Source organism: Erinaceus europaeus, chromosome 4 (assembly GCF_950295315.1).
Source record: "Erinaceus europaeus chromosome 4, mEriEur2.1, whole genome shotgun sequence".
NCBI classification, from domain to species: domain Eukaryota; kingdom Metazoa; phylum Chordata; class Mammalia; order Eulipotyphla; family Erinaceidae; genus Erinaceus; species Erinaceus europaeus.
The window spans coordinates 88,601,893-88,622,677 of NC_080165.1; the positions used below are offsets into that span (position 1 = coordinate 88,601,893).

The 20,785-nt window shown below is 37.0% G+C and overlaps 1 protein-coding gene across 1 annotated transcript in view; it reads right to left on the reverse strand.

Moving 5' to 3' along the window:
- Window positions 1-20,785, reverse strand: part of FAM83B (family with sequence similarity 83 member B) — a 107,270-nt gene that overhangs the window by 69,017 nt on the left and 17,468 nt on the right. The window contains exon 2 of the mRNA XM_007516497.3: window positions 14,600-15,101. Coding sequence (XP_007516559.1) covers window positions 14,600-15,043 — 444 coding nt within the window. The 5' untranslated portion in view covers window positions 15,044-15,101. The remainder of the gene's footprint in view (window positions 1-14,599; window positions 15,102-20,785) is intronic.

Genomic DNA, 20,785 nt, shown 5'->3' on the forward strand with positions numbered 1-20,785 from the left:
TTCACATAGTAGGAATTCAACATATATATTTGTTTACATATTCAAATATAAATATATATATATATATATTGTGTATATTTAGTCAATTGTTTTCTGTACCAAAGTACATCCTACTGACTTAAAAGCAAATAATGAAGACACTTTAAGAAACAGTTTTAAGATGCTCAGAACACCTTCCTTAATATAGGATTTCAGGGAATCTGGCGGTAGCACAGCGGGCTTTAAGTGTACATGGCGCAAAGCGCAAGGACCAACATAAGGATCCTGGTTCCAGCCCCCGGCTCCCCATCCGCAGGGGAGTTGCTCCACAGGCAGTGAGGCAGGTCTGCAGGTGTATTTCTCTCCCCATCTCTGTCTTCCCCTCCTCTTTCCATTTCTCTCTTTCCTATCCAACAATGACGACATCAATAACAACAACAATAACTACAACAATGAAAAAAACAAGGGCAACAAATGGGCAAATTAATAAATATAATATATATATGAGTTCATCAGGTAAGGCATGCCTCTTTTCATAATAGATATAGCCAGCTTCTAGCTTGGACACCACATAGAAGGTGCCTTGGCACAGGAAGACACAGTCTATACTGTTGTTTCTCCCTTTGTCTCTATACCTAAATGAAAAATTGGCCTATACACTGTTTCACTAATCAGAGAAAGAAGAGGAAAAAGGAAGGACACCTGAAAGCAGTAATGGGTGTGGGTGTGACTTAGAAAGGAAGTGAAGGTAGGACCATAGGAAAAATGAGATATATAGATATGGATACAAAATCAACCTGTACCTGTGACTTTAGAAGAACTTTTAAAGTTTCCACCAGAGAAGAATGGGGACACAGAACTCTAGTGATGGAAACAGTGTGGCTATCCCTGTTATCTTACAATTTGGTAAATCACTATTGAGTAACTAATAAAAAATTTGAAAAGTGGCCAGGAGTGGTGAAACCATGTGCCTGAAAGGTCCTGACACAACAACAACAAAAATATACAAAATGAAGGTACAGAAATTTTCTTTTCAGGCAAGAAGTTAAAGATACAGTCTCATTTTAAGAAGATATTTTCCAGGACTAGGAGGTGGAGTACCTAGTTAAGTGAATGCATTACAATTTGCAAGGACCTGGGTTCAAGACCCTGTTCCCAACCTACAGGGGGAAAGCTTCACAAGTGGTGAAATAGGGCAGCAGTTGCCTTTCTGTCTTTCTTTCTTTCTATCTCCTCCTTCCCTATTAATTTCTCTGTCTATATCCAGTAATAAATAAATATTTTAAAAAATATTTTTAAAAAAGAAGATATTTTCCCACATTGGAGTACCACAACACTGGCACCAGGAGAATTTCCATGAGTGATAGAGCAATGCTGTGGTATCTCTCCTCCCCCCCCTTTCCTTATTTCTATTTTATTCTCTGTCTTTTGATATGAAATAAAAAGAATGGTAAAAACAACATTGGCCAGGAACAATACATTCAGTAAGTCTCATTACGACACACACACAAACTATTTTTCTCTTATATTGAACTTTAGTCAGTGACAGGCTATTTCATCTGTTGATGACATTATACCAAGATGTGTTACAACGATTTCATATTTTCCCTCTACTTTTCAAATAAACAAATGAACAAAAAATAACAATCTGCCTAAGGACAGGTTTCATCACTATTCTATACACAAACATTTCATCATTTCCCACCATCCATATGTACAAACTGGTTGGAAAGACCACAATTTACTCTAATGCCTAAATATTAAAACTAATATTGGGGGTGGTGGTGGCTATAATGTATAAGTCACTAAGTTCTGATACCCACACTTCATCTGCATGAAATGTGACACATGACAAAATTTCATCTACCTCTCTGCATCCTTTTTTCTTGATTCCAGTCTACTTGACTACCTTTACATTTTCTATTGACAGAAAAAGCCCAGTTTCTGTGAGAGAGAGCATATGTTCACACGTATCCGTAAACTACTGCAAAATATATACTTGAAAGTAGGAGTACACTAGACTTTGCAGTGAGTACCCCCCTAACACTTCCTCTCCACTATTCCAAGCTTTGGGTCCATGATTGCTCAACAATTTGTTTGGCTTCGCATGTTAACTCTCTTTTCAGTCACCAGGTTCCAGATGTCATCAGGATGCCGGCCAGGCTTCCCTAGACTGAAGACCCCACCAATGTGTCCTGGAGCTCCGCTTCCCCAGAGACCCACCCTACTAGGGAAAGAGAGAGGCAGACTGGGAGTATGGACCGACCAGTCAAGGCCCATGTTCAGCAGGGAAGCAATTACGAAAGCAATTACAGAAGCCAGACCTTCTACCTTCTGCAACCCACAATGACCCTGGGTCCATGCTCCCAGAAGGATAGAGAATGGGAAAGCTATCAGGGTAGGGGGTGGGATATGGAGATTGGGTGGTGGGAATTGTGTGGAATTGTAACCCTCCTACTCTATGGTTTTGTTAATCCTTTCTTAAATAAAAATTAAAAAAAAAAAAAAGCCAAGTATGCCACCACCACCATAGATCTATTTCTCCCAAAATGACCTGAATAGGGTGAACTCCCAGTGACACTTGACCATATGCTTATTCTTTTTTTTTTTTTTTACCAGAGCACTGTTCAGCTCTGGCCTATGGTGGGCAGGAAACTGAACCTGGGACTTTGGAGCCTCAGGCATGAGAGTCTGTTTGCATAACCATTATGCTATCTACCCTCTCCCCCCATTTGTTTATTCTTTCTTTTGCTAACCCAAGTCAGTATATGAGAATTGCTTAATAATTGTTATTGGGAGGTTCTACTTAGAATGCTACATAATAACTTATTTTCTTAGCTCCTTGGGTCAGCATCTAGTCCTTTTTCCTTTTCACACTGCACTTATCTATTTCCTTCTACTTAAATTTTATCTAAGAATTCAAAATCCCATCTCTGATTTAGGCCTCAAAGTCAAGCATGATCACCAAGTCTGGTCATTCTGTGTTTTGATTCTAATATGAAGAACAAAGCAGTGGTGAACCCAGAAGAATGTACATGTTATCATATGCAAGAACCAAGGTTCAAGCTCTCAATCTCCACCTGCAAAGGGGAAGCTTCATGGGCGGTGATACAATACTATAAGTACAAACGTCTTTCTTTCTCTCTTACTCTTTACCTCCCCCTCCACCTCAACTTCTCTCTGTCCTATCTCTGTCCTTTCTTTATAAAAGAAAGGTCTTTTTTTCCAGCCATGACATCATCTCCCCAGACAATAACTAGGATCCACCTGCATATCAGATTTCAGGCTCAGGGAAAAAATTAACAACAACAAACTAGTATAGCCACAGGCCCTTTGGAATATAGTTAAAATATGCCTACTAGCTATCTACAAAATGGAGTACCCTGCAACTCTTCATCTGCATTATTCCAGCCTTTAGGTTCATGATTGGTCAACAATTTGTTTGGCTTTGTATATTAACTCTCTTTTCAGCCACCAGGTTCCAGACACTAGCAGCATGCTGACTAGACTTCCCTGGACAGACAACCTCAACAATGTGTCCTGGAGCTTTGCTTCCCCATATTCCCACTCCACTAGGGAAAGAGAGAGACAGGCTGGGAAAAGACCTGTCAATGCCCATGTTCAGTGGGGAAGCAATTACAGAAGCCAGACCTTCCACCTTCTGCATCCCACAATGACCTTAGGTCCATACTCCCAGAGGGTTAAAGAGTAGGAGGGTTATCAGGCGAGGGGATGGGATGCAGAACTCTGGTGGTGGGAATTGTATGGAGTTTTACCCCTCTTAGCCTATGGTTTTGTCAATATTTCCTTTTTATAATAAATAAATAAATAAATTTGAAGAAGTTAACCCTAAGACAGAAAAAAAAAAGATAAGAAAGGGAAAAATAAATAGCTACCAGGAGCAGTCAAATCTGCATGCAGGCGCCAGCATTAATCCTTGTGGCAATTTAAAGGAAAAAAAAAGGTTCTATTGTGAATTCCGCTCTTTATTTATACATGTCTTTAGGAATTGTTGGCTAAAGTTATTGGTCGACCATTGGCAGACTATAATTACTTAAAGACATTTGTGCCTGCTTACTATTTCCAAATCTCTAAAGTTAACTTCAAATGCCAATACCATAATTCTGATTGTTCAGGCCAAAAACTGTAATCTCAATTTTCAATTTATTTCACATTATATTTTATTGCTTTCCATATATAAACAAATCTAGTTATCATTACTACCATCATAACAATCTGAGACACCATTATCTCATACTTCAATTATTTTTACAGCCTAAGATAAATATACCAGTATCTACAGTCAGTTCAATAGCTCATCCAGGTGTATCCTTAAAATTGAACAAGCCACTTCTTTTGTTCAAATTATCCAGTAGGTTCCCATTTACAGAGCATAAATCAAAGTCAATGTATGCCCCAAGACTGCCTTTTTATGTATCTGAATTCATATTCTACTCCTCTCCTTTTTGCTCCCTTGAATTAGCAAATATTGTTTCTAAAAATAAAGAGCCATGTTTCTGCCCTAAAGCTTACTTTGGTTAGTTTGCTCTGCTCCTGATAGGTTCATGGCTCATTTCTCTTTCCTTTCATTTGGATTTCAGTGTCACTTTGTTGATGATGTGAATACCATATTAAAACCTGTAAATTACTTTCCCAATACTCTTCACTCTCCCAACCCAACCATCTTTTTGTGCTACTTTTTATTCCATTCTTAATTCATTGAATTTGTTTTATTTTTAAACATTGTATTTGATCATTTATTTATAAGAGAAGTGGGGGGTGGGGAAAGAACCAGATCACCATTCTTTTTTTTTTTAATATTTATTTATTTTCCCTTTTGAAGCCCTTGTTGTGGTTATTGATGTCGTCGTTGTTGGACAGGACAGAGAGAAATGGAGTGAGGAGGGGAACACAGAGAAGGAGAGGGAAAGATAGACACCTGCAGACCTGCTTCACCGCCTGTGAAGCGATTCCCCTGCAATCCTTAAGCCGGCTCGAACTGCAATCCTTAAGCCGGTCCTTGTGCTTTGTGCCACGTACGCTTAACCCGCTGCGCCACCACCCAACTCCCCAGAGCACCATTCTTATGTATGTGCTGACAGCGACTGAACTCAGACCTCATCCTTGACAGTCCAACATTGTATCCACTGTAATATATCCTGGACCATTACATTTATTTTTTTTACTTTGATTTTGCTTCCCCATTCATATATAAACCTCACTTTAGGACAAGGATTCTGTAGTATTTTATTCTTTCAACTATTCTCAGAATCTTCAATAGTAACTGAGAGACAGAAAAGCACTATATAAGGGGTCAGGTGGTGGCGCAGTGGGTTAAGCGCATGTGGCGCAAAGCGCAGGGACCGATATAAGGATCCCGGTTCGAGCCCCAGGCTCCCCACCTGCAGGGGAGTCACTTCACAGTCAGTGAAGCAGGTCTGCAGGTGTCTTTATTTCTCTCCTCCTGTCTTCCCCTCCTCTCTCCATTTCTCTGTCCTGTCCAACAACGAACAATGGCAATAATAATAATCACAAGGAGGCTACAACAAGGGGAAAAAAATGGCCTCCAGGAGCGGTGGATTCATGGCGCAGGCACGGAGCCCAGCAATAACCCTGGAGGAAAAAGAGAAGAAAAGAAAAGAAAAGAAAAGAAAAGAAAAGAAAAGAAAAGAAAAGAAAAGAAAAGAAAAAAGAAAAGAACTGCATAAATATTAACTAGATGAATAAATGGACTGCCAAACTTTTCACCAGCAAGGATGGTCAAAGGAAAATTGGACAATTTTATATTCTTCCTCTTTTCTCCTTACTTTAAAATTTCCCTATATTTGAATTGAAATAACCCTTTTCTTCTCAGTGTCTGCTGACATAATCAGAATCCCAGGTACTATATATCCAATACATATCACAAACTTTGTTAGTTCCAGGTATGTTGCAGCTGATTTCCAAAAGCAATCCTATAAACACCTTGAACCTGAACCCTTTAGAAGCCAGTGCTTCCATATTTCCATTAACTGGTCTCAATTCTACATCCTCACAATCAAATCTTCTTGAGCCTTCGTTTCATAATATGCAGTCATTACTACTTTTCAATTATGATCACTTTGGTTTCATTTTGCTCCATTATGACTATCAAAAGTAATATCTATCACAAGAAAGTATATTTTTTCATCTATAAAATATGGATGGCAAAGTACATATTTCACAAGGTGGCTCTGAAGGTCAATTTAAAGTAATGCATGTAAAATGCTTAGCAAAGTGCATGACACAGAAATGTTCAATAAATACTCCCTACTACAATTACTGGATTATATGATGTAAATCCATTATTCAAAACCAGATGTTAGTTTCAATCCCAATGATAAAAGTCTACCATTTATTTTTAAAGATTAGCTTAAGAGTGGTTCCTTAAAAGACACCAGTAATTGACTTAAAAGCATATGGCATATGATGAATCCCTTACAAGTAAAGAGTAATAGGCAGACTCCTTGAAATTCAAAATGTCATCCTCACAAAAGGGCCTCAGAGCAACTCTCCACTATTTTTATATGTTAAGACATACCCGAGATCCTAAGCTTATCGCAATGAGCTGGGTGCCGCAATTTATTTATTTATTTGTATTTATTTATTCCCCTTTTTTACCCTTGTTGTTATAATGTTGTCGCCGTTGTTGGATAGGACAGAGAGAAATGGAGAGAGGAGAGGAAGACAGAGAGGGGGAGAGAAAGATAGACACCTGCAGACCTGCTTCACCACTTGTGAAGCGACTCCCCTGCAGGTGGGTAGCCAGGATCTCGAACTGGGATCCTTATGCTGGTCCTTGCACTTTGTGCCATCTGCGTTTAACTCGCTACGCTACTGCCAGACTCCGGTGCAATTTATTTTTAACATTTTACAGGAATAATAAGAGTCAATCAATCTTCTCTTCCTCTACATTCCTTTGAGTTTCTAGAGATACAATTGTTCCTGTTATTTGAAGTTATTTTTATTTTTATTTAAATTTAATTTTATTTTTTGACTTTGATATGACAGAAAAATTGAGAGGAATGGGGGATAGAAAAACAGAGAGACACCTGCAGCACTACTTCACCACCCATGAAACTACAGGTACACCATCACCCAGCCCCTTAATTAATTTTTTTAATGTAATATCTCTTTGCACATTATAAACATAAATGCAAACATCTGAACTATGTTCATAATATGGATTATTTCCAAATACAGTTATTCCAAATCAACATTTTCTTATTTGGAATCTTGTAAGCAATAGCAGGGAGGAAACAGATTTGACCTGTAATGAATACCAAGTACAGATTATTAAGAATAGCTAATAGACCTAGACCTACCTGGCATTCCTAATGACAGTGCTTTTATGCATGTGTGGCACCAAGAACCTGCACATGGTGATTTTCACAATTTGTGGGGCAACTTTATTTATTCAATTATTTCTTACCAGAGCACTACTCAGTTCTGGTTTATGGTGGCGCAGGGGACTGAACCTAGGACTTTGGAGCCTCAGGCACAAAAGTCTCTTTGCATAACCATTATTCTATTTACCCTAAACCCACAACTTTATTTTTATTTCAGAAAGAGAGATAAAGAAGAGGAGAGACACCACAACAATGGAGTTATTGCACATTCTTGTGGTGCCAGGGTTCCAAAGGTCCTGTGCAAGGCCAGGCAGATGCTTCTACCTTATGAACTATATTATGGATCTTTAGTGACAATGGCTTGCTGGATACTGAACTTGGTCAGACATGAACCTTACTTTAAAGTAACAAATGTGGTAAATTCAAGAGATGGTGAAATATAGACTGATGAAATTTTTGGAAAACTTAAGGTCTGGAATACTATAGTTGTAGGAGGAGGGGTAGAGAAGAAAAGAACATGAGAAAGAGTCTAAAAACTATATACCAGGGGTTGGTCAGTAGCGAAGCTCGTTAAATGTGCATGGTGCGAAGTGCAAGGACCAGCATAAGGATACTGATTCCAGCCCCTGGCACCCACCTGCAGGGGAGTCACCTCACAAATGGTGAAGCAGGTCTGTAGGTGTTTATCTTTCTCTCTCCCTTTCTGTCTTCCATTCCTCTCTCAATTTCTCTCTGTCCTATTGAACAACAAAACAGCAATAACAACAATAAAAACCGTAACAATGATAAAACAACAAGGGCAACAAAAGTGAAAAAAAAATTACATACTGAATATTGAATATATGGTGCCATGTTGTATATACAAGCTGTTTTAATCCATTCTCACAAAAATTCTATATAGTATTTACCTTTGCATTTCAAAACAGGATCAGTAAAGTTCAGAAAGCTTGTAGGGTAATGACTGCAGGATACCGACTGAACTGGGATTCAAGCTATCTTTTCATACTAGTCTAGGAAGACATTTTTTTTTAAGTGTTATTTGAATTTGGACAATAGCAAAAGAAGATGCAATTTTTTGCTCATAAAAAGTTACCAAGTCAACCAAGAAAGTAAAAAGCTCGCCTGACATAAAGTTAAAGAGTCCTAGAACTTTTGTCCTTTCTTCTCTCCCTTAAGGAGCTGTATTAATATTATACACTTACTATCCCCTAGATTACTGGTAGTAGTGAAGAAAAGGAATAGATAAATGGAATGTGTTTTTTCTCTGTATAGCACCTGGAGTTTGGAGTAGGGAGACAATTCCCTCACAAACACAATAAGTATCTTGATGATGTCAGTGTAATTTTAATAACACTCTTGCCCACATATATTGACCTATAATGCAGCTTTTTCTGAGAAGAGTTGTTTGAATTAATGTCACAGGAGAGTAACGCCATTGAATCTAACTAGTCAAAAGATATTTCCTAGAAGAAGCTAATTTTTATTTCAATTCAAAGATGTGAGCACTCACAATGAGAGCTGCAATAAGGAGGGGGAGGGAGAAAAGCAAACTCTTAATAAAACAGAGACTATAACAAGGGAGGTAACCCTTCCTTGTCTGATAAAGACACTTATAAATACATAAAAATCAACTAGCTATGTAGGATATAACTTCAAAGTGTATCACATGGAAATGACACAAGAGAAATTGTCCATATAATGAATTAATTCAGTCAAGAATAAGGCTTACTGAAATGATCAAGAGTGGCTGTAAGCACAATCAGAGGTCAGAACAGAAACATTAGACTTAAAAACAAAACACATGAAAAGACTTTGCTTTATATTCACCAAATAACTGCAGATACCTGTAGTACAATGGCTTGACTGATGACATACACAGTGGCAGATCCCTCATGCAGTACTACTTCTATAGTACCAGTCAAATCAAAGGACAAGTCCCCATCATCTGTTCACCTTTCCACTTTCAGCCAGGAGGCCAACAAATAGTTAATGTTTGTCTGTATTACTAACAACTCCCAAGGCCATTAACAGACACACCCAGGTACAGTGAGTCAGGGAGGAACCAAGACCTGAACTCAGGAAAGGGAGTATACAACACCTCAGGAATTACTCTGCCCTAATTCTCACTAGACTTTTGCTTACGTATCTTCTTAACTCCACATTTCATAAGAGTAAGATTTCTATTTTACAGAAGAGCTTGTCTAGAGTCAGGTAACAGATGCAAATAGCATTTATATATTCAACACTACTAGAAGTCATAATCTTATAACTTCACAACTTGGGGGTATCTGTCACTGAGTGGCTAGAATAAACAATTATTTTAATGAAAGATGACTTTTAAAAATAATTAGAGAGGATACTTTCATAAGAAGTGTTCATGGTAATTAAGAATAATGTATATGTCATCTTGGGAACATTTCTTAAGAGACATATAATTGCATGGGAAAAGTCTTGCTAGATGCTATCAGACTTTTATATTAAGCACAATGTGACAAATAGAAATAGATTAGGAAAAAAATTCCAGTAAATAAAACCAGTGGTCCTTTTAGGAAACAATTAAATGTTATCTATAATTTAATTTTCCAAATGAAAAATTCTTAAAAAAAAAAACCTGCAGGGGGAAAGCTTCATAAGTGGTGAAGCAGTGCTGCAGGTCTCTATCTCTCTCCCTCTCTTATCTCTGCATTCCCTCTCAATTTCTGTTTCTATCCAACAATAAAGTTTAAAAAAAAAAACTTTTAAAACAATATCTAAGGGACAGCTTATAAAATAAAATGAATAGATAAAAAATGAATTTATGGTAGAAAGATTATAATCTAATCTTGAAAAAACAATGATTTTATATATATATATATATATAATGACTATTACATCACATAAGGTAGAAGCAACAACTCAACAATCAAATTCAAAAGCAAATTCAAAAAATTCAAAATCAAAACATTGTCAGGGGAGACATGAAATGACATATTTTTTTTTTCCTTTTCTCAAGGATTGGATGGTCAAGTTGGTGGTTATGATGATCAGACTTCAAACATTTGGACCTCTATAAGAAAATCCTGTTGGATTATTTTCATTATTTTAAGACTTTTCCATAATGTGGCATTTATTTTCACAAGCACTTGATCTCAACTGCAAACAGAACAGTAAAAATGGATTTAAATTATTTTCTGAGCTCACATCCTGAGTTCTGTATCTCACGTTTCCAGCACTATTTATTCAGCTATATATGTTCAAAAATTTCTTTGCTGACTACCAGACATATTTTTCCTGAGAAATTAGGGGTGAGAAATATTTTTCTGGGGGTATGGAACAACCTGCCACTGTCCATGTCCAGTGGAGCAACAACTACAGAAGCCAAACCTTCCACCTTCTGCACCCCATGAAGAATTTTGGTCCACACCCCCAGAGGGATAAAGAATAGGGAACTTTCCAAAGAAGGGGATGGGATACAGAATTCTGGTGGTGGGAATCATATGGAATTATACCCCTCTTATCCTACAGTCTTGTCAATCATTATTAAATCACTAACAAAAATTTTTGTTCTATCCATCTAAATATGTATTATTTAAGTGCTATGAAAAAATAATTTTCTTTATAATACTATGGTAATTGATTGAGAGTTAGCAGTACAGGTAAATTACCATTTTTTGGATATTTGTTTAGAGAATTTATCCTCTGAAAATGATTCAAAACAAAGTTTATCTTAAAATCTAATAAACTTCCATTGATTCTTAAGAACTGTAAGAACTTCACTTTCCTGGTGAGTATATGATAGTCATAAAACACTCATCTTTATAAAATTAACTATTAACTAAAAATTAACTATTAGCTATTGGGGCAGCTTGGACTATTACTACTCATGACCACAGAATGTGAGCTCAGATCTACAGGGATGCAAAGGTCACATAGGCTCCTAAGCTGAATATAGAGAGGCCCCAGACCAAATCAAATTGATGGGGTTTACAGTCAACAATATTTGTACCCCTTTCCCATATTAGGGAGCTACTCTCTTCCCTGATCCAGATTTCTGTTCCTTTTCCAGCCATGACATCATCTCCCCAGACAATAACTCGGATCCACCTGTATATCATATTTCAGGCTCAGGGAAAAACAACAACAAAAAAATACAAACAAACAAACAAAAAACTAGTATAGCCACAGGCCCTTTAGAATATAAAATATGCCTACTAGCTATCTACAAAATGGAGTGCCCCTAACTCTTCATCTGCACTATTCCAGCATTTAGGTTCATGATTGATCAACAATTTGTTTGGCTTTGTATGTTACTCTCTTTTCAGCCACCAGGTTCCAGATGCTAGCAGGATGCCAACCAGACTTCCCAGGACAGACAACCCCAACGATGTGTCCTGGAGCTGAGCTTCCCCAGAGCCCCACCCTACTAGGGAGAGAGAGAGGCTGGGAGTATGGATTGACCTGTCAAAGCCCATGTTTAGTGGGGAAGCAATTACAGATGCCAGACCTTCCACCTTCTGCATCCCACAATGACCTTGGGTTCATGCACCCAGAGGGTTAAAGAGTAAGAGGGCTATCAGGGAAGGAGATGGGATATGAAGTTCTGGTGGTGGGAATTGTGTGGAGTTTTACTCCTCTTATCCTATGGTTTTGTCAATGTTTCCTTTTTATAAATAAATTGATTAATTAACTATTCCACCAAAGTTATTTTTCACAATAATATTTGTTCTATGGCTTGGGAAACAGGTTTGTTGGCTGAGCATGGACTTGCACACCTGAGGCTCTGCGTTCTAGCCCTGATAAAACATATACCAGAGCAGTGCACTGGATTTTTTCTTTCTCTCATATAAAAGAAATGAAGAAAAAAAAATCTTAAAAAAATAAGTTTGCGGGAGTCGGGATGTAGCGCAGCGGGTTAAGTGCAGGTGACGCAAAGCACAAGGACCCCGGCTCCCCACCTGCAGGGCAGTTGCTTCACAAGCGGTGAAGCAGGTCTGCAGGTGTCTAGCTTTCTCTCCTCCTCTCTGTCTTCCCCTCCTTTCTCCATTTCTCTCTGTTCTATCCAACAACAACAACAACAATAATAACTACAACAATAAAACAACAAGGGCAACAAAAGGGAATAAATAAATAAAATAAATATTTTTAAAAAACATTAAAAAATAAATAAGCTTGCTTTTCTTTTAATTTTTATAGGAACTCATCCAGTTTTAAACTAATCAGTCTAGAGAGATTTTAAGATCGGTAGTTTTGTGAACTACCTGACCCTTACATATCTTTAAACAGACAAGAGACATATGAAGAAATTCTTAAAATACATGGGAAATATACTTTCAATGTACATGAACCTATCTGGCTTCTATGTTCATTGCACCAGGTTAGAAACTAACAGAAATCCAGTGTTTTAGGGAAAAGTTTTTCTGTACTTATTTATATTAATTGCAATATGTTCAATTTAGACTGTTGAAACAATTCTCTCTTTTTAAAATATAGCTTGAATATGTAGACAAATCTAAAAGTTTTGTTCTTCATTTTACAGCACTTAGATATTGTAAAAGGGGAGCAAAGCATTACATTATAGTTTTTGCAGTATGAAGTTCTTTGGCTTGTTAATGCAAATAGGAATTCTTAGCAGAGAAGAAGAGGCAGAGGATATTACTTGTAGTGGCTCACTAAATCAATAGCTGCCACATTACAAAGAAAAATACATCAAACAGTGATGACTAATGACAGCTTCAGTAAGTGCTAGTCTATGAACTTATGATATCTCCTAAATTTAATTTTTACATCACAGAAATACAATGTTTCAGAGAAACCTACTGGGATATAGGCTGATGAGTTCATAACTACTAATTTTGCCACAATAATAATTATTTTCACTAATATAAATTTTCACTTAACACTGAGGTTCATAACCATATTATCCCCCCCAAAAAGAGAAATTAGTAAAAAGCAGTATTTGATATGTTATTTTACATTTACAAAGATTTATTTTCATATCTTTGTTATGTTATAAGATACAATTTTGTAAAGTGTTTACAGATCATAGACTAGTTTTAAAAATATGGTGTAGTTCAAAACATTGAAATGAACTGAATTCATTCAACAAAATTTTAGGAATCCACCATATGTTTGATTGTATGACTAATATTTAACCATTGGAATTGATTAACATTTCCTCTCATATAATATTGCTAACAGAGTAAACATGGCTAAATAATAAGTTTATTAAAGTTCCAAAGGTTTTATGGGAAAAAATTATCTTACTTTTGCAAAGCCTACATTTGACTCTGAACATTGTGCCTCCTTAAGATGATTGCAAGGCTTTTAGTTGCCTCTAGTGCAAACTGCTATGTCACTATATATTTCAAGGGGCTTTTCTATCTGTACTTCACAAAAGCAAGCTTTTTCAAGCATTCCTGTGTCTTATTGATAGGGAAGAAAGCAATACCACGCATGTGTGCACCCTATGATCTCTTTAGAACTAAATTTGTGTATTATATAATATTTATAACCAATAAATAGGCAAAACAGAAACTTTATAGTTAACAAATCTTAATTTTTACCCAAACATTTTTTTATACTCTAGATTAAACTCAATAAATAGCATGAATAGTTTCTAAAGTAACTATCATGATACTAAGTACAAAGAGAATTCTCCATGATTTCTATTAGATTGATTAAGAAAATAAAATCAGAATTTTAGCTGAGCAAAAAAATAAAATTTCTCAGATAAACCAACATAAATATTTAATAAAGACAATCACGGCCTTAATTCTAAGCATTTGAAAACTTCATTGTAGATTTTATAGTCTCATTTTTAGAAAGAATCTAATATTGGGCTGTGGAGATAGCATAATGGTTCTGCAAAAGATTTTCCTGCCTGAGCTTCTGAGCTACTAGGTTCAGTATCTGGTACCACCATCAGCCAGAGAGCTGTGCAATAGTGCTCTGGTTTCTCTTTCGAGAGCTGTGCAGTAGTGCTCTGGTTTCTCTCTCTCTCTCTCTCTCTCTCTCTCTCTCATAATAGAATATATATATGAAATAACATAGTTCTATTTCCAGGTATATGCAAAGTATGGGTACTAAACCTTTCTATTTACCCAAATGTATATTTCCTCAAAGTAAAAACACAGTTCATACACATGCCCTTTTGAAAATCTACAAATATATCCATCTAAAGATATATGTATATATCTATTTATGTATCTATATCTGGTATACTACTTTTGTCCTTTTTATTACATGTTAGCTTTCATTAAAAATAGAAATATTACCTTTCTTGCTTCTTTTATCATTTTCCGAATGGTCTCCTTTATTGTAAGTAAGTGTGCTCTCGGTGGATGAAAGAGGAGGACTATATGTGTAACACCTAAGAGTCCAGGCATTACATATGGCCAACCTAAGTCAAGATTTGGAGCTTCCACATCAGACTCAACTGGCCAGTATGTCCCTGAAGATGAAGCATCGTCACAGGAATTATCAGTACCATGAGTTGTATTCTGTACAACTTTCTGGGCATTTTTCAGAATATAATTAATTTCTTCTTCAGCTAGAAAGTCTGAAACTCGTTCCTTGGCAAGAAATTCTTGGTATGCTTCTAACCCTTGGTCAATCAGCATGTCCATGGCTACTCGATACCATTCCTTGTAGTGTGGTTCAACATAATTGTCTGATCTGCCCTCATCACTCAATGAAGATAACTTCGATGAGGTCGCCATGCTTGCAAGTGGTGGTTATAGTATTTTCAAATGTCCATTCAGGCAGAGATGAGACTATCTGGGTGTTTAAAAAAAAGGAAATCAGATTAGAGTTCCATAATCAAATATATTATGATCTATGTCAACTATTAGCTTTACATTTACTCATTTCCATTGTCTCAATATGACATACATTTCCTACCTGATATGGCATTAATAGCACTATCACAAAGGAGTCAAACAGATTTCTTTTCATATACTATTGGGTTTCTTCTTCTGAAGCATCTCTACTTTTAGTTCTTTACGTAAGTTTTTTTTTTTTCACTTTTGCTAGCATTCTACAAACCATCCTTCTTAACCTTATCTGGGAGTACATATTATGCTATCAGTTTCTATAAGCCTTTTTCTTTTTTAAAGAGATTTTTAAAATAAAAACCTGTATCTCACACAAAAGTCAATAATACACACAAGTACAGAACAGATGTGAGCTTGGTATGGTAGAGCACTGTAAAATAAATAAACAACTATTTTTTATAAATTTATTTATTTATTTTGTTGCCCTTGTTTTATTGTTGTAGTTATTATTGATGTCAATGTTGTTAGATAGGACAGAGAAAAATGGAGAGAGGAGAGGAAGACAGAGAGAGGGAGAGAAAGATAGACACCTGCAGACCTGCTTCACTGCTTGTGAAGCGACTCCCCTGCAGGTGGGGAGCTTGGGGTTCCAACCGGGATCCTTAAGCCAGTCCTTGTGATTTGCACCACCTGCGCTTACCCGCCGTGCTACCGCCCAACTCCCGTAATAAAATTTTTATCTGCTGTAAATCAGGTTCTTTTTACAAGGAAGAAGAGACAAAGTTAAGTAGACAAGAGATAGAATTGCATATAGAAGAAGGACATCAAAAACTTCTGTATTTCAGTACAAGACTAGTTTTTAAATAATTACTCTGATAGTAACAGGGGCACGAAATATAGACTTCCAGTATTCAAACAACTAGTGGAAAAGTGACAAGAATAAAAAAGATAGTTTCTAAAACAATGCCTGAGGCTTGACGGTTTGATAGTGTGTTAGTGGTAAGATTTTTTTTGGACTTCATAGTTATTGCTGGGGCTTAGTGTCCACTAAAATCCACTGCTCCGGGTGACCATTTTTTTTCTATTTTATTTGACAGGACAGAGAGAAATAGAGAGAGGAGGGGGAGACAGAGAGGGAGAGTGAAAGATAGACACCTGCACACCTGTTCCAACTCTTAACGAAGTGAAGGTGGGGAGTTGAAGGCTTGAACCCAGATCCTTGAGTGGGTCCTTGTGCTAGCACTATGTGTGCTTATCTGGGTGTGCTAACACCCAACCTCCATTTGTAGTGAAATTTAACACATAAAGATATTTACTTTAGCAACCAAAATCTGTCTACCCAAGCTCGCATCCTATCCCTACAAAAACATAAAATGTTATCTGTTGATACATTTACTGTGAAAAACAGCAGAGTCCTTATCTTTTTTTTTTTTTTATTATTATCTTTATGTATTGGATAGAGACAGCCAGAAATCAAGGGAGGGGTGATACAGAGGGAGAGAGACAGAGAGACATCTGCAGTCCTGCTTCACCTTCTTAAAGCTTTCCCCCTGCAGGTGGGCACCAGGGGCTCAAACCCGAGTCCTTGCGCATTGTAATACATGTGCTCAACCAAGTGTGCCACTGCCTGGCCACGAGTCTTTATCTTAATCAAATAATGAACTTCCCATTCTTTGAAAGTCATAACTTCCATTGTGTGGATTCAAGCAAGGCATAACTCGATACTGTACTACAAACTGGTATGACCAAAATCACTTAGCTAATCTGACCAAAATCTACTTAACAAGACTTAGCAGTATTTAGCATGGTATATATCTCAAGTTACCACATTCAGTAATCAGGTTCAAGCTTCAGTCCTTACCTGTAAGAGGGAAGTTTCAGGAGTACTAGAGCAATGTCGCTCTGTCCTCTCACTTCCTCTCTCTCTCTCTGCCTCTCACTCTCTATCAAAAATATGGCATAAATCTTGGTAAGGTCTTGTATGGTATAGTAAATCCTAGCCATGGGATTTATTTTTAATATTTATTTTTTAATTAACTTTATTTATTTATTGGATAGAAACAATGAGAAATCGAGAGGGAAAGAGGTGACAGAGAGCAAGAAAGAGAAGGACCTGCAACACTGCTTCACCACTCGCAAAACTTTCCCCCTGCAGACAGGGGTCAGGGTATTGAACCTGCGCCCTTGTGCACTGTAACGTGCACTCAACTAGGTGTGCTACCAGCTGGCCGCCTAACCATGGGATTTTCAAAGTAAACCAAATTCCCAAATAAATTGCTTATAACTATTTATTGCCTTCTTATACTCTTTCTCTCCTTTATAAAACCCATATTTCTCTCAGTCCTGGATCCTCTGAGGCATGGCTTATTTTCCTTCATGCTTCTCTTGATCCAAACCAATTGATATGGCATCTGCTGATCTCAACCAAATCAATGCAGTGCCACCTTGATATGTTTTACTTTGGACTGTGTCCAGAGACCCCAGGCATGGGATGTCAACCTTCCAGCTCTATTACCCTGCCACCAAGTTGCAGCTGCCACCATGACACAACCTGACCACCTCACCAATATGTCCTGTAACCCCACCTCTCCAGAGCCCTACCCCACTAGGGAAAGACAGGCTGGGAATATGGATCGACCTGCCATTGCCCATGTTCAGCAGAGAAGTAATTACAGAAGCCAGACTTTCCACCTTCTGCACCCCTTAATAACCCTGGGTCCATACTCCCAAAGGAAGAAAGAATAAGAAAACTTCCAATAGAGGGGATAGATGTTGAACTCTGGTGGTGGAAATTTTGTAGAATTGTACCTCTTCTTATCCTACAGTCTTGTCAATCATTATTAAATCAATTTTTAAAAATGACCACTGGAAATAACACATCCATGTAGATACTGAGCATCATCAATAACCTTGGTAACACAAAAATGCACAAATGAAAGTGAAAACAAACAAAACCATAAAAAAAATATCTTAGCACTGCTCTGATTTTCCTCATGGAGAAGGGACAGGGGTAGGGTTGGTAGTGGAAAGAGGAATCAGAAAAGATCCAACTTGAACTATGACAGAGCTAAACCTGAAGGAAGATAAAAAAGATGTTAATATTTTAGACAATTCTATGCTGATCCTGAAGCTTAAATTTTGAATAGGAGAAATATACATCCTCTGACACCTATTATCAGTTCTGGTATAAAATTAAAAGTATAATCTTTTCTTTCTCTTAAAAAACTCTCAGCTTGAGTCATAACTTAATCTAAAAATGTTCCCTGGACTATAATCTTGGGCTTTGATGTAGTTATCTGAATTCTGCATGAAAAAAAATTAAGACAAAAAAACCAATCACAACAAACAGAATATCAGTAACCCTGCTCAGAATGGCATGATGTGGTAGAGTTTTGCAGAAACTTATTCTCACTTCCAAAACTACAAAAAAAAAAAAAAAAAAAAAACAACCATGAAGCTTGTCTGAGGATGTATGCTTTATCACAGGGAGAAATGAAATTTGTTCCTTTTAATATCTAAATAAAATGAATTTGATCTACTGACTTATATTGGTGATATAATTCTTAAACTATCAAATTCCTCATTTTGGAAAGTTAAGTATTTTTCCTAATGTCACCTTATTCAAATTCAATGCTTCTATGTCAATGTTTTGTACTCTTTTTTTTTTAAATTTTCCCTTTTGTTGCCCTTGTTGTTTTGCATTGTTGTTGTAGTTATTATTGTTATTGATGTTGTTGCTGTAAGATAGGACAGAGAGAAATGGAGAAAGGAGGGGAAGACAAAGAGGGGGAGAGAAAGACATCTACAGACCTGTTTCATCGCCTGTGGAGCGACTCCCCTGCAGATGGGGAACCGGGGGCTCTAACCAGGATCCTTAGGCCTGTCCTTGCACTTTGTGACACATGTGCTTAACTCGCTGTGCTACCACCAACTCCCTATGTCAATGTTTTATAGTAATTTGTGGAGGAGAATATATTACAGACACATAATATATAGAAGGCAGGGGTATTGATAAACATTTTTTTTTACTGATGAACATTTCTAGATATGTAAGGCAGCATTACTAAAAAATATATGTTTTAAAATGTCAAACATGTCAAGGTTGAGAAATCCTCACCAAAGTGCTCATTTTATATGCATAATATTACACAGTTAATAATTTTTAACATTAAACTTTTCTGTTTTTCAAATATAGTATAGATGATAGATTGACAGACAAACAGGCAGGCACGCAGGCAGCAGGCAGACAGATAATTGAGTTAGAGTGTACTGCTAAACTCTGGGTTATGGTGGTGCTGGAGATTGAACCTGTGACTTCAGAGCCTCAGGCATGAAAGCCATTTTGCATAATCACTATGCTATCGCCCAAGACCAACCTTAAACTTTTCTTTAGCACATAATATTCATTTTTTAAATTTTTAATATTTATTTATTTTCCCTTTTGTTGCCCTTGTTTTATTTTTGTTTTTGATGTCATCTTTGTTGGATAGGACAGAATGAATGGAGAGAGGAGGGGAACACATAGAGGAGGACAGAAAGATACCTGAGACCTGCTTTACCAGTTGTGAAGAGGCTCCCCTGCAGGTGGGGAGTCCTGGGCTCAAACCGGGATCCTTACTCCAATCCTTGTGCTTTATGCCACCTGCACTTAACCCGCTGCACTACCGCCTGACTCCTCATAATATTCATTTTAAGGAAGAGTTTCATAGTCCAGGAGGTCATGAAGTGGTTTGAGTACTCAACTCGAAAGCATGAGGTTCCAAATTCAATCCCCACATCTCATATACGAGAGTTATCTGCTCTTTCTACTGTTAATAAATACATTACTTAAAAAAAATGACAATGAGTGGGAGATAGTTCACCTGGTAAACTGTACACATTCTCATGTGTAAGGGCCTGGGTCTACATGGGAATACCTACATAGGGAAAGCCTCATGAATGGTCAAGAGGTTCTGTAATGACTATACATCTTTCTGGCTCTCACTGTCTTGCTAAAAATTGTACACTAAGATGGGTAGAATCATGCAGACATGAATCTCCAGCAAAAACTATGACAGCAAAAATACATAAAGTTTATAATAGCTTGATAGTGTCACTTCATTTGATTATAGTTACCTAAGATTTAGTGAGATGTCATTTTCATTTGATAATTATAGCCCATGAAAGAACAAGTATTCAGTGTTCACATGAAAAATACATGTATTATTTGCAGTTGTTGAAAATGCTAGGTTGCAGGGCCAGATGGTAGCATCACACCCAGTCCATACATTACCATTTATGAGGACACAGATTCAAGCCCTTCACTTGTAGGAGGGAAGTTTCCGAGATATATATCTGTGTTGCAGGTCTATCTTTCTCTCTCTCACTTTCTACCCATTCCTTCTCTTCCTTCCCTATTAATTTCTCTATTTATGAAAACACACACATACATACACCCCACTTTGAACTTGACATGCAACTACTGAACCCTAGTGTTGAGGCTGGTGGCAATTCAAAAAAGAAAAAAGGAAAGAAATGCTGATTTTTATGTGTTCATAAAAATCCAAACTTTTCTGAAAAAAACAGATATTAAATGTATTTGCATTTATAAATTTAACCTTTGAAATACTATAACATGGAGTATCAAATGCCTATTGCTAAGATTTAATAAAAATGTATATAAGATGTATAAAAATGTATAAAATGTAT